This window comes from Macaca mulatta, chromosome 18 (genome assembly GCF_049350105.2).
Source record: "Macaca mulatta isolate MMU2019108-1 chromosome 18, T2T-MMU8v2.0, whole genome shotgun sequence".
Lineage (NCBI taxonomy): Eukaryota > Metazoa > Chordata > Mammalia > Primates > Cercopithecidae > Macaca > Macaca mulatta.
Genome location: NC_133423.1, coordinates 80,087,250 through 80,104,004, shown reverse-complemented (window position 1 = coordinate 80,104,004; position 16,755 = coordinate 80,087,250). Strand labels below are relative to the sequence as shown.

At 43.2% G+C, this 16,755-nt stretch overlaps 2 protein-coding genes and 1 long non-coding RNA gene across 5 annotated transcripts in view; 1 reads left to right on the top strand and 2 right to left on the bottom strand.

Annotated features, from left to right (window-relative positions):
- NDUFV2 (NADH:ubiquinone oxidoreductase core subunit V2) overlaps nt 1–1,196 on the bottom strand; it is a 35,085-nt gene extending 33,889 nt beyond the window's left edge. Inside the window, exons 1-2 of one of the 3 annotated variants that reach the window (XM_077974646.1) lie at nt 752–1,196; nt 222–443 (exon numbers count right to left, since the gene is read on the bottom strand). In XM_077974646.1, coding sequence (XP_077830772.1) covers nt 222–443; nt 752–1,161 — 632 coding nt within the window. In that variant the 5' untranslated portion in view covers nt 1,162–1,196. 3 annotated transcript variants of the gene reach the window in all.
- A 7,886-nt stretch (nt 1,197–9,082) lies between these two features.
- Nucleotides 9,083–16,755, bottom strand: part of LOC106994409 (uncharacterized) — a 74,404-nt gene continuing 66,731 nt past the window's right edge. Inside the window, exon 9 of the mRNA XM_077975246.1 lies at nt 9,083–9,494. The gene's annotated coding sequence lies outside the window, so the exon portion shown is untranslated. The remainder of the gene's footprint in view (nt 9,495–16,755) is intronic.
- LOC144336495 (uncharacterized) overlaps nt 15,700–16,755 on the top strand; it is a 38,285-nt gene continuing 37,229 nt past the window's right edge. Inside the window, exon 1 of the long non-coding RNA XR_013408353.1 lies at nt 15,700–15,768. This is a non-coding gene — a long non-coding RNA (uncharacterized LOC144336495). The remainder of the gene's footprint in view (nt 15,769–16,755) is intronic.

The following is a 16,755-nucleotide window of genomic DNA, read 5'->3' as shown; positions in this document are numbered from 1 at the left end:
TAACAGGCCCTGTTGTTATAACTGACATTTCTGGAATCTGCATTTTTAGATTAACATGAAGGAGTGTTTCAACTTCTCTGCAATTCAATTTCCTTGCCTACAATGAGATGTACTTGGATCTCAAACAGACCATTTAACCTCTAAAATCCTGTGGTTCTTTAACTGGGTGCAGTTATTTGCGGCGCCGTTCTTTCAGAGTCAGTTTGATACCATTTATTTACCCAGCATTTCCGATATGCAAAGCACAACTGCAGTAAATCAAACATTGGTCACCCTTTTCCAGCCCTAAGGAAGTTCTCCGTAAGCCTTCACGAAACAAGCCAGAGCTCTCCAGTATGCTGCAACCTAACAGCATCCAGGTCACTAGGCTTGAAATGCGAGGTGCCTCCTTCGGGGCGGGGGTCTTCGAAACTGATCTGGCCAGGGCAGGCCTAGATTCTGCGCTACAGCGAAATAGCAAAAAAACAAAACAAAACAAAACAAAACAAAAACACATCACCAAGCAGCCCCTCTTTTCTGTCCTCCTCGACCAAACTAGGAGTACACTTCCCAGTCTGGCAGCCCTCCCTCGAGGCTTGTCTCTCACGGTGGGGCTGCAGCGGCCTCCCTAAGAGGGCGAAGGCCGCAGTGTCCTTGCTGCCGCCTGCAGGCCCGTGCAGAGCCCAGGGCTCTCCTGCGCCCAAAACTAAGGGAGACACAGAGAGCAAGAGAAGGGCGGCAGCAGCGCCGGGCTCGGCTCGAGCCTCCTTACCCAGTGGGCGGTGAGGCCAGCCGCCCTGGCCCGGAGCGCCGCGGAGAAGAACATGGCGGGCCACACTGTTCACCTTTCCCCGGCCGCGCCAGGCGAGAATCCCGAGCGAGCCCAGGACGCACAGCGTGCGCGTTCCCGACCCCAGGCCTAGGCGTCCCGGGCGGCACGCCGCTCCCTACGCCGAGGGGCGGTGGCCGACGGGAGGGAGCGAGGGCGCGCGGGGGCTGCTGGGGCCCTGTGGGCGGAGACTTCCCGGGGGAGGGGCGGGGACCAGCCCGTGCTCGGAAAGGGCGGTGTCCCACGGGCTGCCGCAGGGGTCCGGGCCTTGAAAGGAAGTGCCCGGGAGCTGCGCCCTGGGCTCCTGGGTAACGAAGCGCCCGCCTGGATTTATAGGAGTGAGGTTCCCTCATGGAGAGCCTTGTGAGGTTTAGCCACCTCCTCTTATATTGCTGTTAGTTAAAAATAAATTCGGGTTGCAACCAACTATAAATCTTGTTCTACATGTTATAAATTCAAAACACAGAAGGCTGCTACCCAGTGTGCTAGCCATAGACACCAAATGTCTTGGTTCCCATTCTTTTGCATTAGAGATATGTGCGACATATTTAGGGGTGAAATGGTATGATGTCTGGAATTTGCTTGAGAATAGTGAGGAGTGGGAGGTGAAAAATAAAGCAAGTTGGCCGTAAGTACGGCCATAGAAGCTGCATGGACGTTCTTATTTACTATTCTCGGTATTTTTGTACACATTAGATATTTTCCATAATAAAGCTGAAAAAAAAAAAACCCACTTCCTTCTTCATGTTTGTTTGGTTATCTCTGGAAATTCCAACAAGTATTTACTCAGTAACAGCTCTAATGTGCACAGCACTATTTCCTGGTGTGGACTACCTCTTGATTTTTTACGTCACTGCCTTCTTTTCTGGAGTGTCAAGTCCTGTACCCACCCCCTTCCTTTTGCCCATTTTCTTTGCTATAATAAACTTGTGAATAGTTTCTAGAACATTCACAGTAGCACAGGGATTTTTAAAATTTATCCCTCATTAGTTTAAAAACTCAGAAATATTCCATTGCAACCCCTATGAATCATATTTCGCAAATTATAGAATTCAAGACACGGAGGACTGCTGCCCAGTGAGCTAGAAATAGATACCAAATGCCTTAGTTCCCACTCCTTTGCCTTATATTTTATGTTAGTTTGCCTCTCCTAACTCAGCTTCAGTATTTCCCTTTAAAAGGGAAAGACAGTCTGGCTCTTAAAGTAAATGTATTTTGTTATAAAGTTACCTAAATACTTATACACCTGGCCGGGCGCGGGGCTCACGCCTGTAATGTCGGCACTTTGGGAGGCCAAGGCGGGCGGATCACGAGGTCAGGAGATCGTAGACCATCCTGGCTAACAGAGTGAAACCCCGTCTCTACTAAAAATACAAGAAATTAGCCGGTCGTGGTGGCGGGCACATGTAGTCCCAGCTACTCGGGAGGCTAAGGCCGGAGAATGGCGTGAACCCAGGAGGCAGAGCTTGCAGTGAGCTGAGATCGTGCCACTGCACTCCGGCCTGGGCGACGGAGCAAGACTCCGTCTCAAAATAATAATAATAATAATACTTATACATCTAACACTATTGTGCACATAATAGTTCTTACTGCTTATACAGCTAAAACCAAAACATGTCACAAATACTTGATGGATGATACAGACATTATATGGATTCTTTTTGAATCTGTAATGCATGCTTTTACTGGATTTTATTAGGGCCTTCTCTGACTCCCAGTCCAGATTAGTCCTCAAGATACCGTCCCAAAATATGCCTGCCCGCACTTTCACTACATTTATGACCAGATTATAACCTCCATGGATGGAGAAACCTGCCCTTCCCATATTGTTTGGTGCAGCAACTTGCACTATACCTGGCAAATGGAAGGCGTTCAGTAAATATTTGTTGGCTGAATGAAAATCTTGCTTATAGTGCAAATATTGTGCCTACCTAAAAGGGTTAGAATTATGCTCATTTCTATTTGTCTTAGGTCCGAATTATGCTTGTTTCTATGTGTATCAGTGAGAGTGCTTTTCACTACAAGTAACAGGGGATCTAACAAGTAGATTAAAGGATACTGAGTTCATCATGTCACATGAAAAACAATTCCAGAGATAGAGTAGTTCCAAGGTTAGTTAATTCAACCCTGCCCAATGATGTCTTCAAAATGTTTAGCAGCTTCCATCTTTTTACTCCAATATACTCAGCCGTGTCTCCTATTATAGACACAAGATACCTGCAGCAGTTCCAAATATCATATGCAGATGACAACATTCCAAAGAAAAAGAACTCATCTCTAAAGTGTCCCAGATGTTCCTCCAGCAGACTTCTTGTCTCACTGGCTTACAAGACATAGTGGTTAAGAGGGAAGCTCTAGAATCAAACTATGGGGGTTCAGCTGCTGCTTTCTAGCTGTGTGACTTTAGGCAAGTTAATCTCTCTGGGCTTTGGTTTAATAATGGTACCTTCCTCATGGCTTTATTATGAGAATGTGAAAGGAAAATAAATCTCGGGACCCCCAAATCACTAAGCCGAGGGAAAAGACAAGCTGGGAACTATGTCAGGTAATCTACCTCCCATTTTTTTTCCTAAATAAGATAGCTACAAAGATAAAAAGCTACATACCTCCCTCACAATTTGCCCACAAGGAAATTCCTTATGGACGAAGGAGAGACGCAGCTCGATGTCATCCCTCTGAGGCTCGCCTGAGACAAGAGCATATTGATTGCTTTCTCTGCCCTATTGTTCGTGTGAAAATGCAAATTCACTGAGCCAGACTAAATTTTGTATTCAGTGGAGGGCTGATCAAGGACTCAAAAGAATGCAACCTTTTGTCTCTTATCTATTTAGGATTTGGAAGCTCTCCCTCAAGTTGTCTTGCCTTACCAAAGTGAACCAATGTACATCTTACACATATTGATTGATGTCTCATGTCTCCCTAAAATGTATAAAAGCCAACCACCTTGGGCACATGTCAGCAGGATCTCCTGAGGCTATGTCAGGGTGTGTCCTTAACCTTGGCAAAATAAACTTTCTAGATTGATTGAGAACTATCTCTTTTGGTTTACAAGAATGAAACTGAAATGGCATCACCGTCTGGGGTAAATATCCAGGGTTCGGCATCTCCCGCCAAGAGGATTAAGGAAACGGACACGTGGGTGGGTTAAGGAGCTTAATAGGCATAAGAAAGGGGAGAGGAGAGCAGCTCCTTGTAAGACGTCTGAAAAAAGGGGCAAGGGCGGACCACAGCAGATTTTATAAGCAGGCTTGAGGAGGCAGTGTCTGATTTATGTAGGGCTCACAGATTGGTTTGACCAGGTGTGACGTGGGGAAGGCTGGTCTCCCAACCCTAATCTTATTATACAAATGGGCTTTCCACTTGGGCAGTGCCATCTAGTCTGCTTCTTACTGTACATGTGGCTGGCAAAAAGAGAAGATGGTGCTGCCACTTTGAACATGCCTCATCCCGAGTAGTATATTCCCATGGGCACAACTGCCGGAATTCACCTGTGCAAGCTCCTAGTTTGCTTGTCTATGTCTGCAGCTCGATTTTACAGGCTGCTCTTTGTTAGAAAAGAAAATGATTGGGGGCTGTTTTTATTAAAAGGAAAACCTTACTGAGGACTCCCATACCCTCACTATCTGCCTAAGCAATTTCTTCTTAACTCCTGTATCGAAATGAGTTGATACCTTTTAAAGTTCTTTAAAAAGTACCTAGCACAGACTAAACGCTTAGAAAGTGTTAGCCTTCATTATCATCATCACCATCATCAGAACAAGACATTACAATATTATGATGATTAAGCCACTAATTAGAAAGGAGAATGGAAGGGCTAGTTTGGGGCCCATTAGCTCCTGAACAAAATAGCTCTGCCAGCAAGGAAGGGGCTGAAGAAGTAAATCTAGGTAGGCAACTAATGGGGTCATCCACAGTAGACCACCCTCTTTTTGAGTTCATGACCTATAGAGAAAGTGTATATCCCATTGGTGCCTGACACTAATCAAGGACTTACCAGTTGCCTCCAATTTCTGTTACCTAAGAGCAGAACCAAAAAGTGCAAAGAGTAATGTTTAAAACAGTAAGGATGAGTGCTAAGGGAGCGTCTAGCCTGTTAACACCTTCTTGAAGATGTTACAGAAAGTAAGATGCTTTTAGTTCAATTCAACTTTATTTCAATACAACTGCCAGTAAATGTGGCACCACACTGTTCACCAAGTCAAAAGACTTGTTAACGTCCAGCACAACTTTGGCTTATCCTTAGCCCAAATATTTATTTAGTGAGAAAGTCAGGATGAATATCTTTTAACATCCAGTAACGTAAGTTAATTTCTGGAGCCACTCCACTTATAAAGTAACCTCGTGTGCAATCAGCTATTCTCAGAGTCCTTAGGATAGAATTGTGGGGGCTGTTTGGAAAATTCATCTTCTTCCTCCCACTATCAAAGTCATTATTTCTGGGCACAGACCAGCATGGACATCGATGATTTCAAGTTACTGACCTAACCCTACAAGCTTGACTGAAATTGGCTTGATTATGTAATGAACCTGTAATGAACACCATGGCTGCCTGGTTTGATATATTGCACTATTCTAAGTTGGCACTAGTATCATAAGCCCAGGGAAATTGGACCTAACTATAATGGTCAAGCTGTTAAATAAAGAATGTGTGGGCGTTGGGGGTGGGGAGTGAGGGACTGGAGGCGGGGGAGCTAGGATAAAGTCTAGAGGGATGACCAAATGTGGGAACTTTGACTCTTTCATTCCTGATTTCTTCGCCATTTAAACCATCACACACGGGCACTCTCAAGGACATGGTATAATGAAAACCATGAGCTTTGTAATTGGATTTGAATTCTGACCTTGTCACTTACTCACTTTTGTGAAGCTTTGGTTCTCAGTTTCTGAAAGTATAATTAGAACATTAAATCATTCAGTTTATGGAAAATGATGAACATGGTGCCTGGCACACAGTAAGAGTTCAGAAAAGCTTTGGGTTTATTTGGTGTTTTTTTGTTTTGTTTTGTTTTTTTTCAGTATCTAACAAGTTGTCCACTCCATCTATGGAACAGTTTAGTCAGATATTCTATATTGTGATTATCTCCTAAGTCACATCCTACTTATTAAAGCAGCCACAGGTAGATCGTGCACTCTGGCTCTCAGCATGCCCTCACATAACAATATTGACCTGCCTGCCTTGCTGGGTTTTCTAATGAAAAATGTGAGCTGCAGGCCCAGTCCTGCTTTGCAGGAAGAACTGAGAGCCAGTTGGTATAAAGTCAAAACTCAATGGAAGGGAAGGATGGGATAAGGTTACTGCTGGGTGTGTGTGTGTGTGTGTGTGTGTGTGTGTGTATGTGTGTGTGTGTGAGAGAGAGAGAGAGAGAGAGAAGTATTTCCAGCAGGAAACTGGAGCGTGTAAAGAAGAATGATCTGGTCACGTTGGTAAACTGAAGTGTTAGACCCATTTCGCACTGAAGTGAGCAGGGACATGAGGTTGGCGAATGAGTTCTGCATGATTCTTCCAGATTCTTCTCAAGTTATTCTTGCATATGCAAGACCAAAAGGGAAAATGAAAATCAAAACAGCCAGTAACTTAACTATATAGACTTCAAGAACAGAGTGTTTTAAAAAAATAACATAAGCAGAACGTCGCCTAAACCATTATCAGATTCACATCGCTCGTTACTTCCCCAACATGGGACTGATCCTAGCAGCTTCCGTGGCTGAAGTGAAATTTTCTGTCAGAATTGGATCCCTGCTTCCCTAGCAAGTAGTCAAAGTAATTAAACAACAATGAATGTAATTCTTGCCTGATAGATTTGCAGATTGCTGATCACTGTTGTTGTGGAGCTACATGCTCTCATTGGTGATGGTAGGAGTGTGATAAAATCAGCCTCTGGAGAGGGTAATTTGGCAATATGTATTCGGTTTCTTAATATGCATTTATCCCAAGGAAGTAACTGAAAAAGTATACAAAAATGTTCATCATGGTGTTATTTGTAATACTGAAAACCTGGACGCTATGTAAATGACATCAACAGAGAATTTATTAAGTAACAGTACAGACATACAATGGGATATTGCTCTGCAGATTTAAAAATAATAATGAAGATCAATATTCATTGTAAAGGAAAGATGCCCATAATGTGTGGCAGCTTAATAAAAAAAGATTACAAAACATCATGTATAACATTACTACATTTTCTGTATATGCATAGGAAAAAATATGGAAAAGTAAAATGTTAATGAGAATTCTCTCTGAGTGATGGGATTAAAGGTAATTTTCATTTTTTTCTTTATGCTTTTTGTATTGCCTGATTTTATTTCAATTAACACATGCTATTTTATGGTAAGAAAAAATAAAGCTATATTCATTTTGAGAAATAGTCTAATAAAGGAAAAACAAAAGTGAAAAATTTAATAATTCTCTTTTATACTCATTTCTTTTTAGTGAATGTAAACCTCTTTAGAGTATACTTCTTTTGATTGCTATTAATTTTTATTCAGGTTTGAATTTAGGGTATTGAGGAGTGTGGGCTGAGAAGAGGCAAACAGGCCAGTTCTTAGACTCTTCAGGCAGTTTGCATTCTAGACAGAATAGCTCTGGACTCCCTCCCTCAGACTGCTCCTTAAAATCCCTGTAAATATTTGAATTCATGTCTTCCTTGACCGGTTACAAAAATATTCACATAAAGTTTCTTTAAATAGTCAATTTTCTTGCACGTTAAAATTTTCCTTGACTAAGAAAAATCATAATGCATCTCAGTGGTTCATTTGCTGCATATGCTTGTGTAGCAAGATGTAAATAGTCTAAGCTGTATAATGAAAGAGTGGTCGGAGCAGGATGAAATTGGTCAGAAAAGACTTTCATTTATGCATTTACTATGCAAATATATGTTTAGCTCCTCTTATATGCCAGGCACTAGGGTACTGGAGATACAAAGGCAAGAGACATAGCCCTTCCTGGGAAGACCTTACATGCTAGCAGGGAAAAGATTATAGTGTATGTGCAACATGAATTGGGAACTTAGAGAGGAAGGAATCCCAAAGTCTTATTGGGGATGTCAGATGTCACAGGGCATGTAACACTTGAAGATTACACAGGAATTTGCCATAAACAGGGTTTCTTGGAGGTACGTTTTCACCTGAAAGAAATGAAAGATAAGCATTGCTAAAGAGCAGCTAGAAGGTCAAGGTGGCATATAACAAACCTAAACAGATTCTGATAATAAAGGTTACAGCAGACGTTGTTCCCCTTCTTCCTCTGGGGCCCACTTCCTGCCAGGTCATTTCAGTGCATAGTAACAGAGGCACGTGATGTTGGTGCCGAGGCTTTCATCGTCCTTTGTGGATGCTTTTGGGAGGGCCTCGCATACTGTGTGTGTTAATTGTTGTGTGCTAATGGCAAGATGACATACAATAGAACTTTCAAGCCAGATAATAAGGGGCTTTTGCTATCAGGGGAGTGGAAGGACAGGAACTGTTGTGTGGATTCTGAGATAGCCTGACTTGATGGGCCCTGGTGTCAACATTTTAGAGCAGGAAAGACTAGAAAACATCTGGTCCAATCTCCTCATTTTATAGGTTAAAAAATAAAAAGTTACTGAGAATGCCAAGATCTTAGCAACCGCCTTCTTCATGAATAAATTATTGAGTGTGATAATTTTGTGTAGTGTTGCTCTAGTACGTCTCCATAAACCTTAAGGAGAAGATTCATTTTGTTCATCTGGCTGGCAGAGAAGTCTTGCTTAGTTACCTAGCTCTAGCTCATGTGTTTCTTATGTTTATATAGTCAAAGGTCAAAAGCTGACTAAGAACAGACGAGTTCTTTCCTTTTGCATCATTTTTCAACTTCTCAAAGGGCTTAAAATAAACGATCATTTTCCACTATTTACTTAAGGGATTTGTTTTTGCAGTATCCGTAGTTCTTGGGAACCCCCCCACCACCACCCCGTTGTAGTTATGAAGTGCACAATCTGATTCTTACTCATCTATCAACATCTAAGGAATGCTAGTGTTAATATGTATGGTCTAAGTCACCCAAAACGGAGTAAGAATGTTGAAATGGCCGGCGATGTTTGTGACTTTCCACAAATATCTTACATGTATAGAATCAGGAAATCACTCCTCCTAAGACAGAGGTGATAGACAAATTTGTCAAAGGAAAGAGAGTCTGCCCTTACTTTCTCAGGGACCATACCTACAGCAGGGTGTGAAAGGCTGGCTTCTAAGATAACCATAGCAGGCCAGTTTGACTTTGTGTAAGCATATGACGCAGGGGAATGGAAAGTAGTAGGGTTAGCATCATTTAATAAACATGTACAGTGGTTACAGAAATTCCAAGTTCAGCTAAAAGCCTCCACCAACAAGTGTCATGGTGTATCTAAATAAGAAGAGTCATGAAACGCAATATGAAATTATCTATTAAAAGTATTGGCCAGGCATGGTGGCTTGTGCCTATAATCCCAGTATTTTGGGAAGCTGAAGTGGGAGGATCACTTGAGGCCAGGAATTTACGATCAGCCTAGGCAACATTGTGAGACTCCATCTCTAAAAAAAATTTTTAAATTATCCAGGCATGATGGCATACGCCTGTAGTCCCAGCTACTTAGGAGGCTGAGGCGGGAGGATCGCTTGACCCCAGGAGTTTGAGGCTGCAGTGAGCTATGCCACTGCTCTCCACCTTGGGTAACAGAATGAAAGCCTGTGTCAAAAAAAAAAAAAAAAAAAAATCAGTTTACTCCAACTGAGGCTTAATTGGGTTATGCAAGTAGGCTATCTTTGTGAATACTGATTTTGCTTAAAAATAAGAGAACCGCTCAGAATGTTTGTCATTTTTATGGAATATCCCAGTAAAACAGTACATATGTGTATTGAAAGAAAGCCGGAAAGGAAAGAGGGAAGGAAGACAAAGAAGAAGAGAGAGAGAGAGGAAAAGAAGGAAGAAGTGAAAGAATGAATGAATGAGCGTTATGTATATTAGTTATGAAACCAAGGAGTAATTTCTCTTAATAAATGAACTTCCTTTTCTTTTTTTTTTAACAATTTTGCATGTTTAAAAATATTTATTTTTTTCTTTCACTTTTATACTTTTTAAAAATTTTTTTGTCAATTATACTTTTTGGGTTTTTTTTTGTTTTTATTATACTTCAAGTTCTAGGGTACATGTGCACAACGTGCAGGTTTGTCACATATGTATACATGTGCCATGTTGGTGTGCTGCTCCCATTAACTTGTCATTTACATTAGATGTATCTCCTAATGCTATCCCTCCCCACTCCCCCCACCCCATGACAGGCCCCAGTATGTGATGTTCCCTACCCTGTGTCCAAGTGTTCTCATTGTTCAATTCCCACCTATGAGTGAGAACATGCAGCGTTTGGTTTTCTGTCCTAGAGATAGTTTGCTCAGAATGATGGTTTCCAGCTGCATCCATGTCCCTACAAAGGACATGAACTCATCCTTTTTTATGGCTGCATAGTATTCCATGGTGTATATGTGCAACATTTCCTTAATCCAGTCTATCATTGATGGACATTTGGGTTGGTTCCAAGTCTTTGCTATTGAGAATAGTGCCACAATAAACATACATGTACATGTGTCTTTATAGCAGCATGATTTATAATCCTTTGGGTATACACCCAGTAACGGGATGGCTGGGTCAAATGGTATTTCTAGTTCTAGATCCTTGAGGAATCGCCACACTGTCTTCCACAACGGTTGAACTAGTGAACTTCCTTTTCTAACCAGCATTTCTTCTGAGGTAAATGCTAAAACAATGGACACATTCTTAAACCCACGGAAGTACCAGACTTCTAAGAGCTTACGAAATTTTATAGCTGTCCTTATATAGAGAGGAGAAATTTACACAAGTTTTCACAGGAATTTCCTCTTCTGCTGAACTTCGACTCTGAATCTCTGTGGGCACTACTCCCCAGAGCATATGCAGTTCCTAAATGCCTGCTGGTTGACCTCACTAGATAAACCTAGATTCACATTCTGTTTGCCCAGTGTCTGGGCTCTAAAGGCTCATCCGACTGCCCTGGCAAGTGTGGATTTTACTGGATACAGTTTCTATTTGTCCACATTATAGGTGTTCTCAGATTTGCATTTTGAAAAGTATTATTGAAAAATGAAGATAGGCAGGGCCAACATGGGGAAAGCCTTGTTGACATTCATTTAATCAAGTATTCCTGAAATAGGCTGGGTGCGGTGGCTCACACTTGCAATCCCAGCACTGTGGGAGGCCAAGGCAGGTGGATCACAAGGTCAGGAGATCGAGACCAGCCTGGCCAATAGGGTGAAACCCCATCTCTACTAAAAATACAAAAATTAGCCAAGTGTGGTGGCACACATCTGTAATCCCAGCTACTCAGGAGGCTGAGGCAGGAGAATCCCTTGAACCTGGGAGGTGGAGGTTGCAGTGAGCTGAGATCATGCCACTGCACTCCAGCCTGGGCGACAGAGCAAGACTCCATCTGAAAAAAAAAAAAAAAAAAGTATTCCTGCAATAGTAAATTTCCCCTTTTTATGACCACTTTCTAAATTTCATAATATTTTGTTAAATGTGTACCCTGGGACATGGGATAGATTTGTCATTCACTAGACCATTCCTCAAACCCTTTAATGTTTTCCAAGTTTCTTTCATGTGTCAGGGAAGGGTACGCTAAGTGTTGAAGATGTCAAGATATTGGATATAGTCTTGCCCTCACGGAGCTCACAGTCTAGTTATTAGTACATGACCGGGTTCATAGTGGACTTGTCTGCTAAAGAGTATGAAATTTATAACCCCAAAGCCAGGCGCAGTTGCTCACGCCTGTAATCCCAACACTTTGGGAGGCCGAGGCAGGTGGATTACGAGGTCAGGATATCAAGACCATCCTGGCTAACATGGTGAAACCCCGTCTCTACTAAAAATAAAAAAAAAAAATTAGCTGGGCGTGGTGGTGGGCTCCTGTAGTCCCAGCTACTCGGGAGGCTGAGGCAGGAGAATGGCATGAACCCGGGAGGCGGAGCTTGCAGTGAGCCGAGATCGTGCCACTGCACTCCAGCCTGGGTGACAAAGCGAGACTCCGTCTCAAAAAAAAAGAAAAAGAAATTTATACCCCCAAACTCTCCTATTTATGGTCTGCCCCCTCTGAAATCTGATATTTGTGTTGCTGTAGAGCAATCTTTCAACTTGTTTTGTTGTCTTGGGAATAGTAAGCATTCAAAATAACAAATATTATCAAGCTAGGCGGTAAGAACACATGATAGGCAGACTTATAAGATGGCCACCAATGATTCCTTGTGCTCATGGCCTTATGTAAGAAACCCCCTCCTCTTGAGTGTTGGCTAGACTTAGTGACTTGCTTCTAACCTATAAGATACAGCAAAGGGGATGGGATGTCCCTTCCTTAATAGGTCAGAAAAGATTGTGACTTCTTTCTCTATTGCTTTCTTGGCTTGTACACTTTGGTGAAGCAGACTTCCTATTGGAGAAGCACACCTGGCTAGGAACTGAGCCCTTCAGTTCACCAGTCCATGAAGAACTGAATCCTGCCAACTACCATGTGAACTTGGAAGCAGATTCTTCCCCAGTCTGGCCTTCTGATGAGACCAAATATTTGGCCAACATCTTGATTACAGCCTTGCAAAATACTGAGAAAAGGACCCAGTTAAGCTGTGTCCAGATTCCTGACTCACAGAAACTAAGACAGTACATGCATCTTGTTTTAAGATGTTAAGTTTTGGGATAACTTGGTATGCAACAACAGGTAATTAATTTTAAAAAATTCTGTTCTTGAGGCCGGGCGTGGTGGCTCAAGCCTGTAATCCCAGCACTTTGGGAGGCCGAGACGGGTGGATCACGAGGTTAGGAGATCGAGACCATCCTGGCTAACATGGTGAAACCCCGTCTCTACTAAAAAATACAAAAAACTAGCCAGGCGAGGTGGCGGGCGCCTGTAGTCCCAGCTACTCGGGAGGCTGAGGCAGGAGAATGGCGTGAACCCGGGAGGCGGAGCTTGCAGTAAGCTGAGATCCAGCCACTGCACTCCAGCCTGGGTGACAAAGCGAGACTCCGTCTCAACAAAAAAAAAAAAAAAAAAAAAAAAAAAAAATTCTGTTCTTGAGGAGTTGACAGTAGAGCTGGAATAAGGCAGGATGCCAACTACAGCTCAATGTTAAAGGTAGTGCCATCTTCAGTGATTCCACAGAGGTTGCTAATTCTGTGCATTTAGCATTTTAATTCTTGTGTCAAGCCATCTTGATTTCTGTTCTTATAGATTTTCCAGCTGGAAAGACTTGACCAACTCTATCTCTGCAGCTTTCATCCTGTATTCCACCTCAAAAGAATGATGATAAATAGTTTAATGTCCAACAAGACTACAAGTTCCTTGAAAGTAGGAAAAGGACCAGGCATGGTGGCTCACGCTTGTAATCCCAACACTTTGAGGAGGCCGAGGCAGTAGGACTGCTTGAGCCCAGGAGTTCAAGACCAGCCTGGGCAACATAGCGAGACCTTGTCTCTACAATAAAATACAAAAATTAGCCGGGCGTGGTGACACACTTGTAGTGCCAGCTACTCAGAGGCTGAGGCAGGAGGATCGTGTGAGTCCAGGGATGTTGAGGCTGCAGGGAGCCAAGATCATGCCACTGTACTCTAGCCTGGGTGAGACCCTGTTTTGAAAAAAGAAAGAAAGAGAAACAGAGAGAGAGAGAGAGAGGGAGGGAGGGAGGGAGGGAGGGGGGGGGAGAGAGAGAGAGAGAGAGAGAGAGAGAGAGAGACAAAAGAAAGAAAGAAAGAAAGAAAGAGAAAGAAAGAGAAAGAAAGAGAAAGAAAGAAAGAAAGAAAGAAAGAAAGAAAGAAAGAAAGAAAGAAAGAAAGAAAGAAAGAAAGAAAGAGGGAAAGAAAGAAAGAAAGAAGTATTTTATACTTAGTGCTCTTTCATAGCGCCTAGTTCATGCCCTTTCATGTGGAGGGAAGGCTCACTAAATATTAAATGATGAACTATATTCTCAGAGTTAGTAAAAGAGCAAAAAACACAGGAAAGGCCTCTGAGAATTCTGGATGCATCTGGACGTAGGTTTTGGTGGGGGGCTTGCCTGAGCAGTGTTATATAGGGCTCTGAAGCACAATTCATGAGCTAAACATAAGGTAGGGAAGAATTCTACAGGTAATAATTTTGTGATACTTACTCCAGAAGCTTTCCAGAATGTCCAATGCAGCAGCTTTGAGTGCTATTTTTACTGATTTTTATTTATTGTAACTTTGTTATAAATAATAAAATTCATAGCACAGCTGCCTGTGCTATGCCTGTAAGCCCTAGATACTCACTATCACCATCACCATATATCACAGGGCAACCTACTGCAAGCACCCACAACTTTCCACTTGAGGGCTTCAGCCTGAAGTGCAGGTGCACCCCTCAGCCAATGACCGTGGTAATGGGAGGGAAAAACCCTAAGCTTTCTTGCCTTTTTTATGTGGCAGGACTCTGAGATGTGCTCTATGCTGTCATTCATAGTTCTCTAGTGGGACTGAACCCCATGGACTCACATGGGTAATTCATTCAGGAATACTTCCTTGGGTCACCCCTAAAATAAACTACTCGGACTCAAATCCTTGTCTCAAAGTTGGATTCTCAGGAAATCCAACTTATGATGCAAATGAACAGAGACAAAGATAGGAGGCTTGGCTGGGCACAGTGGCTCACGCCTGTAATCCCAACACTTTGGGAGGCTGAGGCCAGAGGATTGCTTGAGTTTAGGAGTTTGAGACCAGCCTGGGCAACATGATGACCTCATCTCTACAAAAATTGGCTGGGTGTGGTGGCATGCACCTGTAGCCTAGCTACTTGGGGGGCTCAGGTGGGAGGATAGCTTGAGCCTGGGAGGTCAAGGCCGCAGTAGGCCATGTTTGAGCCACTGCACTCCAGCCTGAGTGACAGAGCAAGACCCTGTCTCAAAACAAAACAAAAATAAAAACAAACAGAAAAAGAAAGACGGGAGGCTTAAGTGCTAGTCATTGATTTAGTCAAGCACCTCAGGAAACAGCTAGACTTAGCTTGGTGAAGTGGGATCCAGTGGAGAAGGCTGGGAGGGGCTGGACTTATAAGTTGACTTGCTCACTGGGGTGGGGTGACAGCTGAAGCCAAAGGGTGTGTAACAGGAGCTGGTAGCTTATGGGAGCAGCTATGGCACTATGGCAGGGATCTGGCCTGCAGGAGTCTGGTAATGTATCAGACAGGAGAGCACTGGGTTGGCAAATCCTGGTTGGATTTGGATGTCCAGGCAGCCAGGGAGTAATGAGAAACGTCATCAGCAGGGAGCCAGATTCTGGCTTCAGTCAGGGTCGGAGGGGGCTTTTCATCCTCTAAGGATGAGCTGCTGGGACAGAGCGGCACCCCAGTGCTTAGGGAGACTTTGGTGCTGAACATGAAACAACACATGGCCTCAGGCAAAAGAAACGCAAGAAAGCTGAATCCAAGACCAGGCATAAAGACTGATGAGAGAGCAGCATGGGCTTTGGAATCTGAGAATCCTTGGTTTGAATCAGCTTCCTAACTTTCCAGAAGTGTGACTTGGGACATTTTGATTAGTCTTTCCGAGCTCAGTGTCCTTATCAGGAGAATGGGGACAGTGGTTCCTCCCTCACAGGGTTGTGGTAGAATTTTAATGATGTAAATATGAAGAGAGAACACGAGGACAGTGGATCACTTCTATATCTGAGTAAACAAGGACGGCTCTGAGAGGCCACGCTTTCCACTGGAATCGGAACTTGCTTTGAATACAGATAGAAGATAATGATGTTCTCAGAAACATGATTGATCAAAGAACCCTATCATATCCTTTCTTACGTTACTTCCTCGTACCAGGCAACCACTTTTGCTGAAGATGATGCTTTTCAGGCAGAAGACAGAGGAAGCTGCGTGACTCAGACATCATCACCAGGGATGTTAAGCAGGCTGGCCCATCGCAAGAGCCAAGGAGTGTATGTGAGTGCGTGTGCATGCATGTGTTCCAGAGAGGTGGGGTGCAGGGGGTGGGATGGGGAGGTCTTCAAGGTGTCAGATCGTGTTTTCGCTCCTGGGGAACTGGCATTACATCCATGTTGATGAGAAGAGAGGTTCAAATAATTCCTGCCTAAGGTTTGATGGGTCCTAGAGACTGGAAGAGATCAAGGGTAAGGACGAAGAAAATAGCCCAACAATGAGAAGAGAAAGGTTGGAGAAGCCGTGGAGTAGGAAGGGTCCAAAGCCAGATTTCAGTGCTGAGGCACTAAACATGCCAAGACCCATGCACCTGGGGCAATAATGCCCTCCTGGGCCAGAGTAACATTCACGATGCTGAACTACTGGTAAGGTTCAGGTGCTAGCAAGTTAAGACGGATGCTGGCCAGTAGTACGTCAGTGTTTTCAGCCCTGGCTCCAGGGGTCTGCCAGATAGCACCAGGAGTACGTATCTATTGGTGCCCCAGGTAGTAATTACTACCTAGAATCTGCTGAATGTTCTATTTCCAGGACTCACACATATGAGGCTAACTTTGTATTAGGCCTGTTAGAAAAGAGAGGAGGTTACAAAAAACACAGGAGCTTTCTGGGAAATGTGGCTATTTAAATAACAACACTGACGTTAAATGTCCTTAAACTGACCGAGAAATCTAGGGGAGAAAATTCTCAAGCTGTATGTTTCTCAAAAAACAAACAAAAATAACCAAAAAAACAAAACCAAACTATTTTCCATATCTTTGGGCTGACAGATAATATTTTTTAATGATGTAGACTTCCCAACAACTTTTACAATACTGACAAATAAAATCGTGGCTAACAACTATAAATCAACACAGAACTCGATTTCCTTCGAAATCGAGCTGGAGGAAGGCTTAAGTCATTTCCACAAGCCCCATTTCTGTGAGGCAAGGTCCAGTGAAGTCCCAAGGAAGTGGCTATAGTCTTGTTGTGGCTTCTCAACCTCCTAAACCC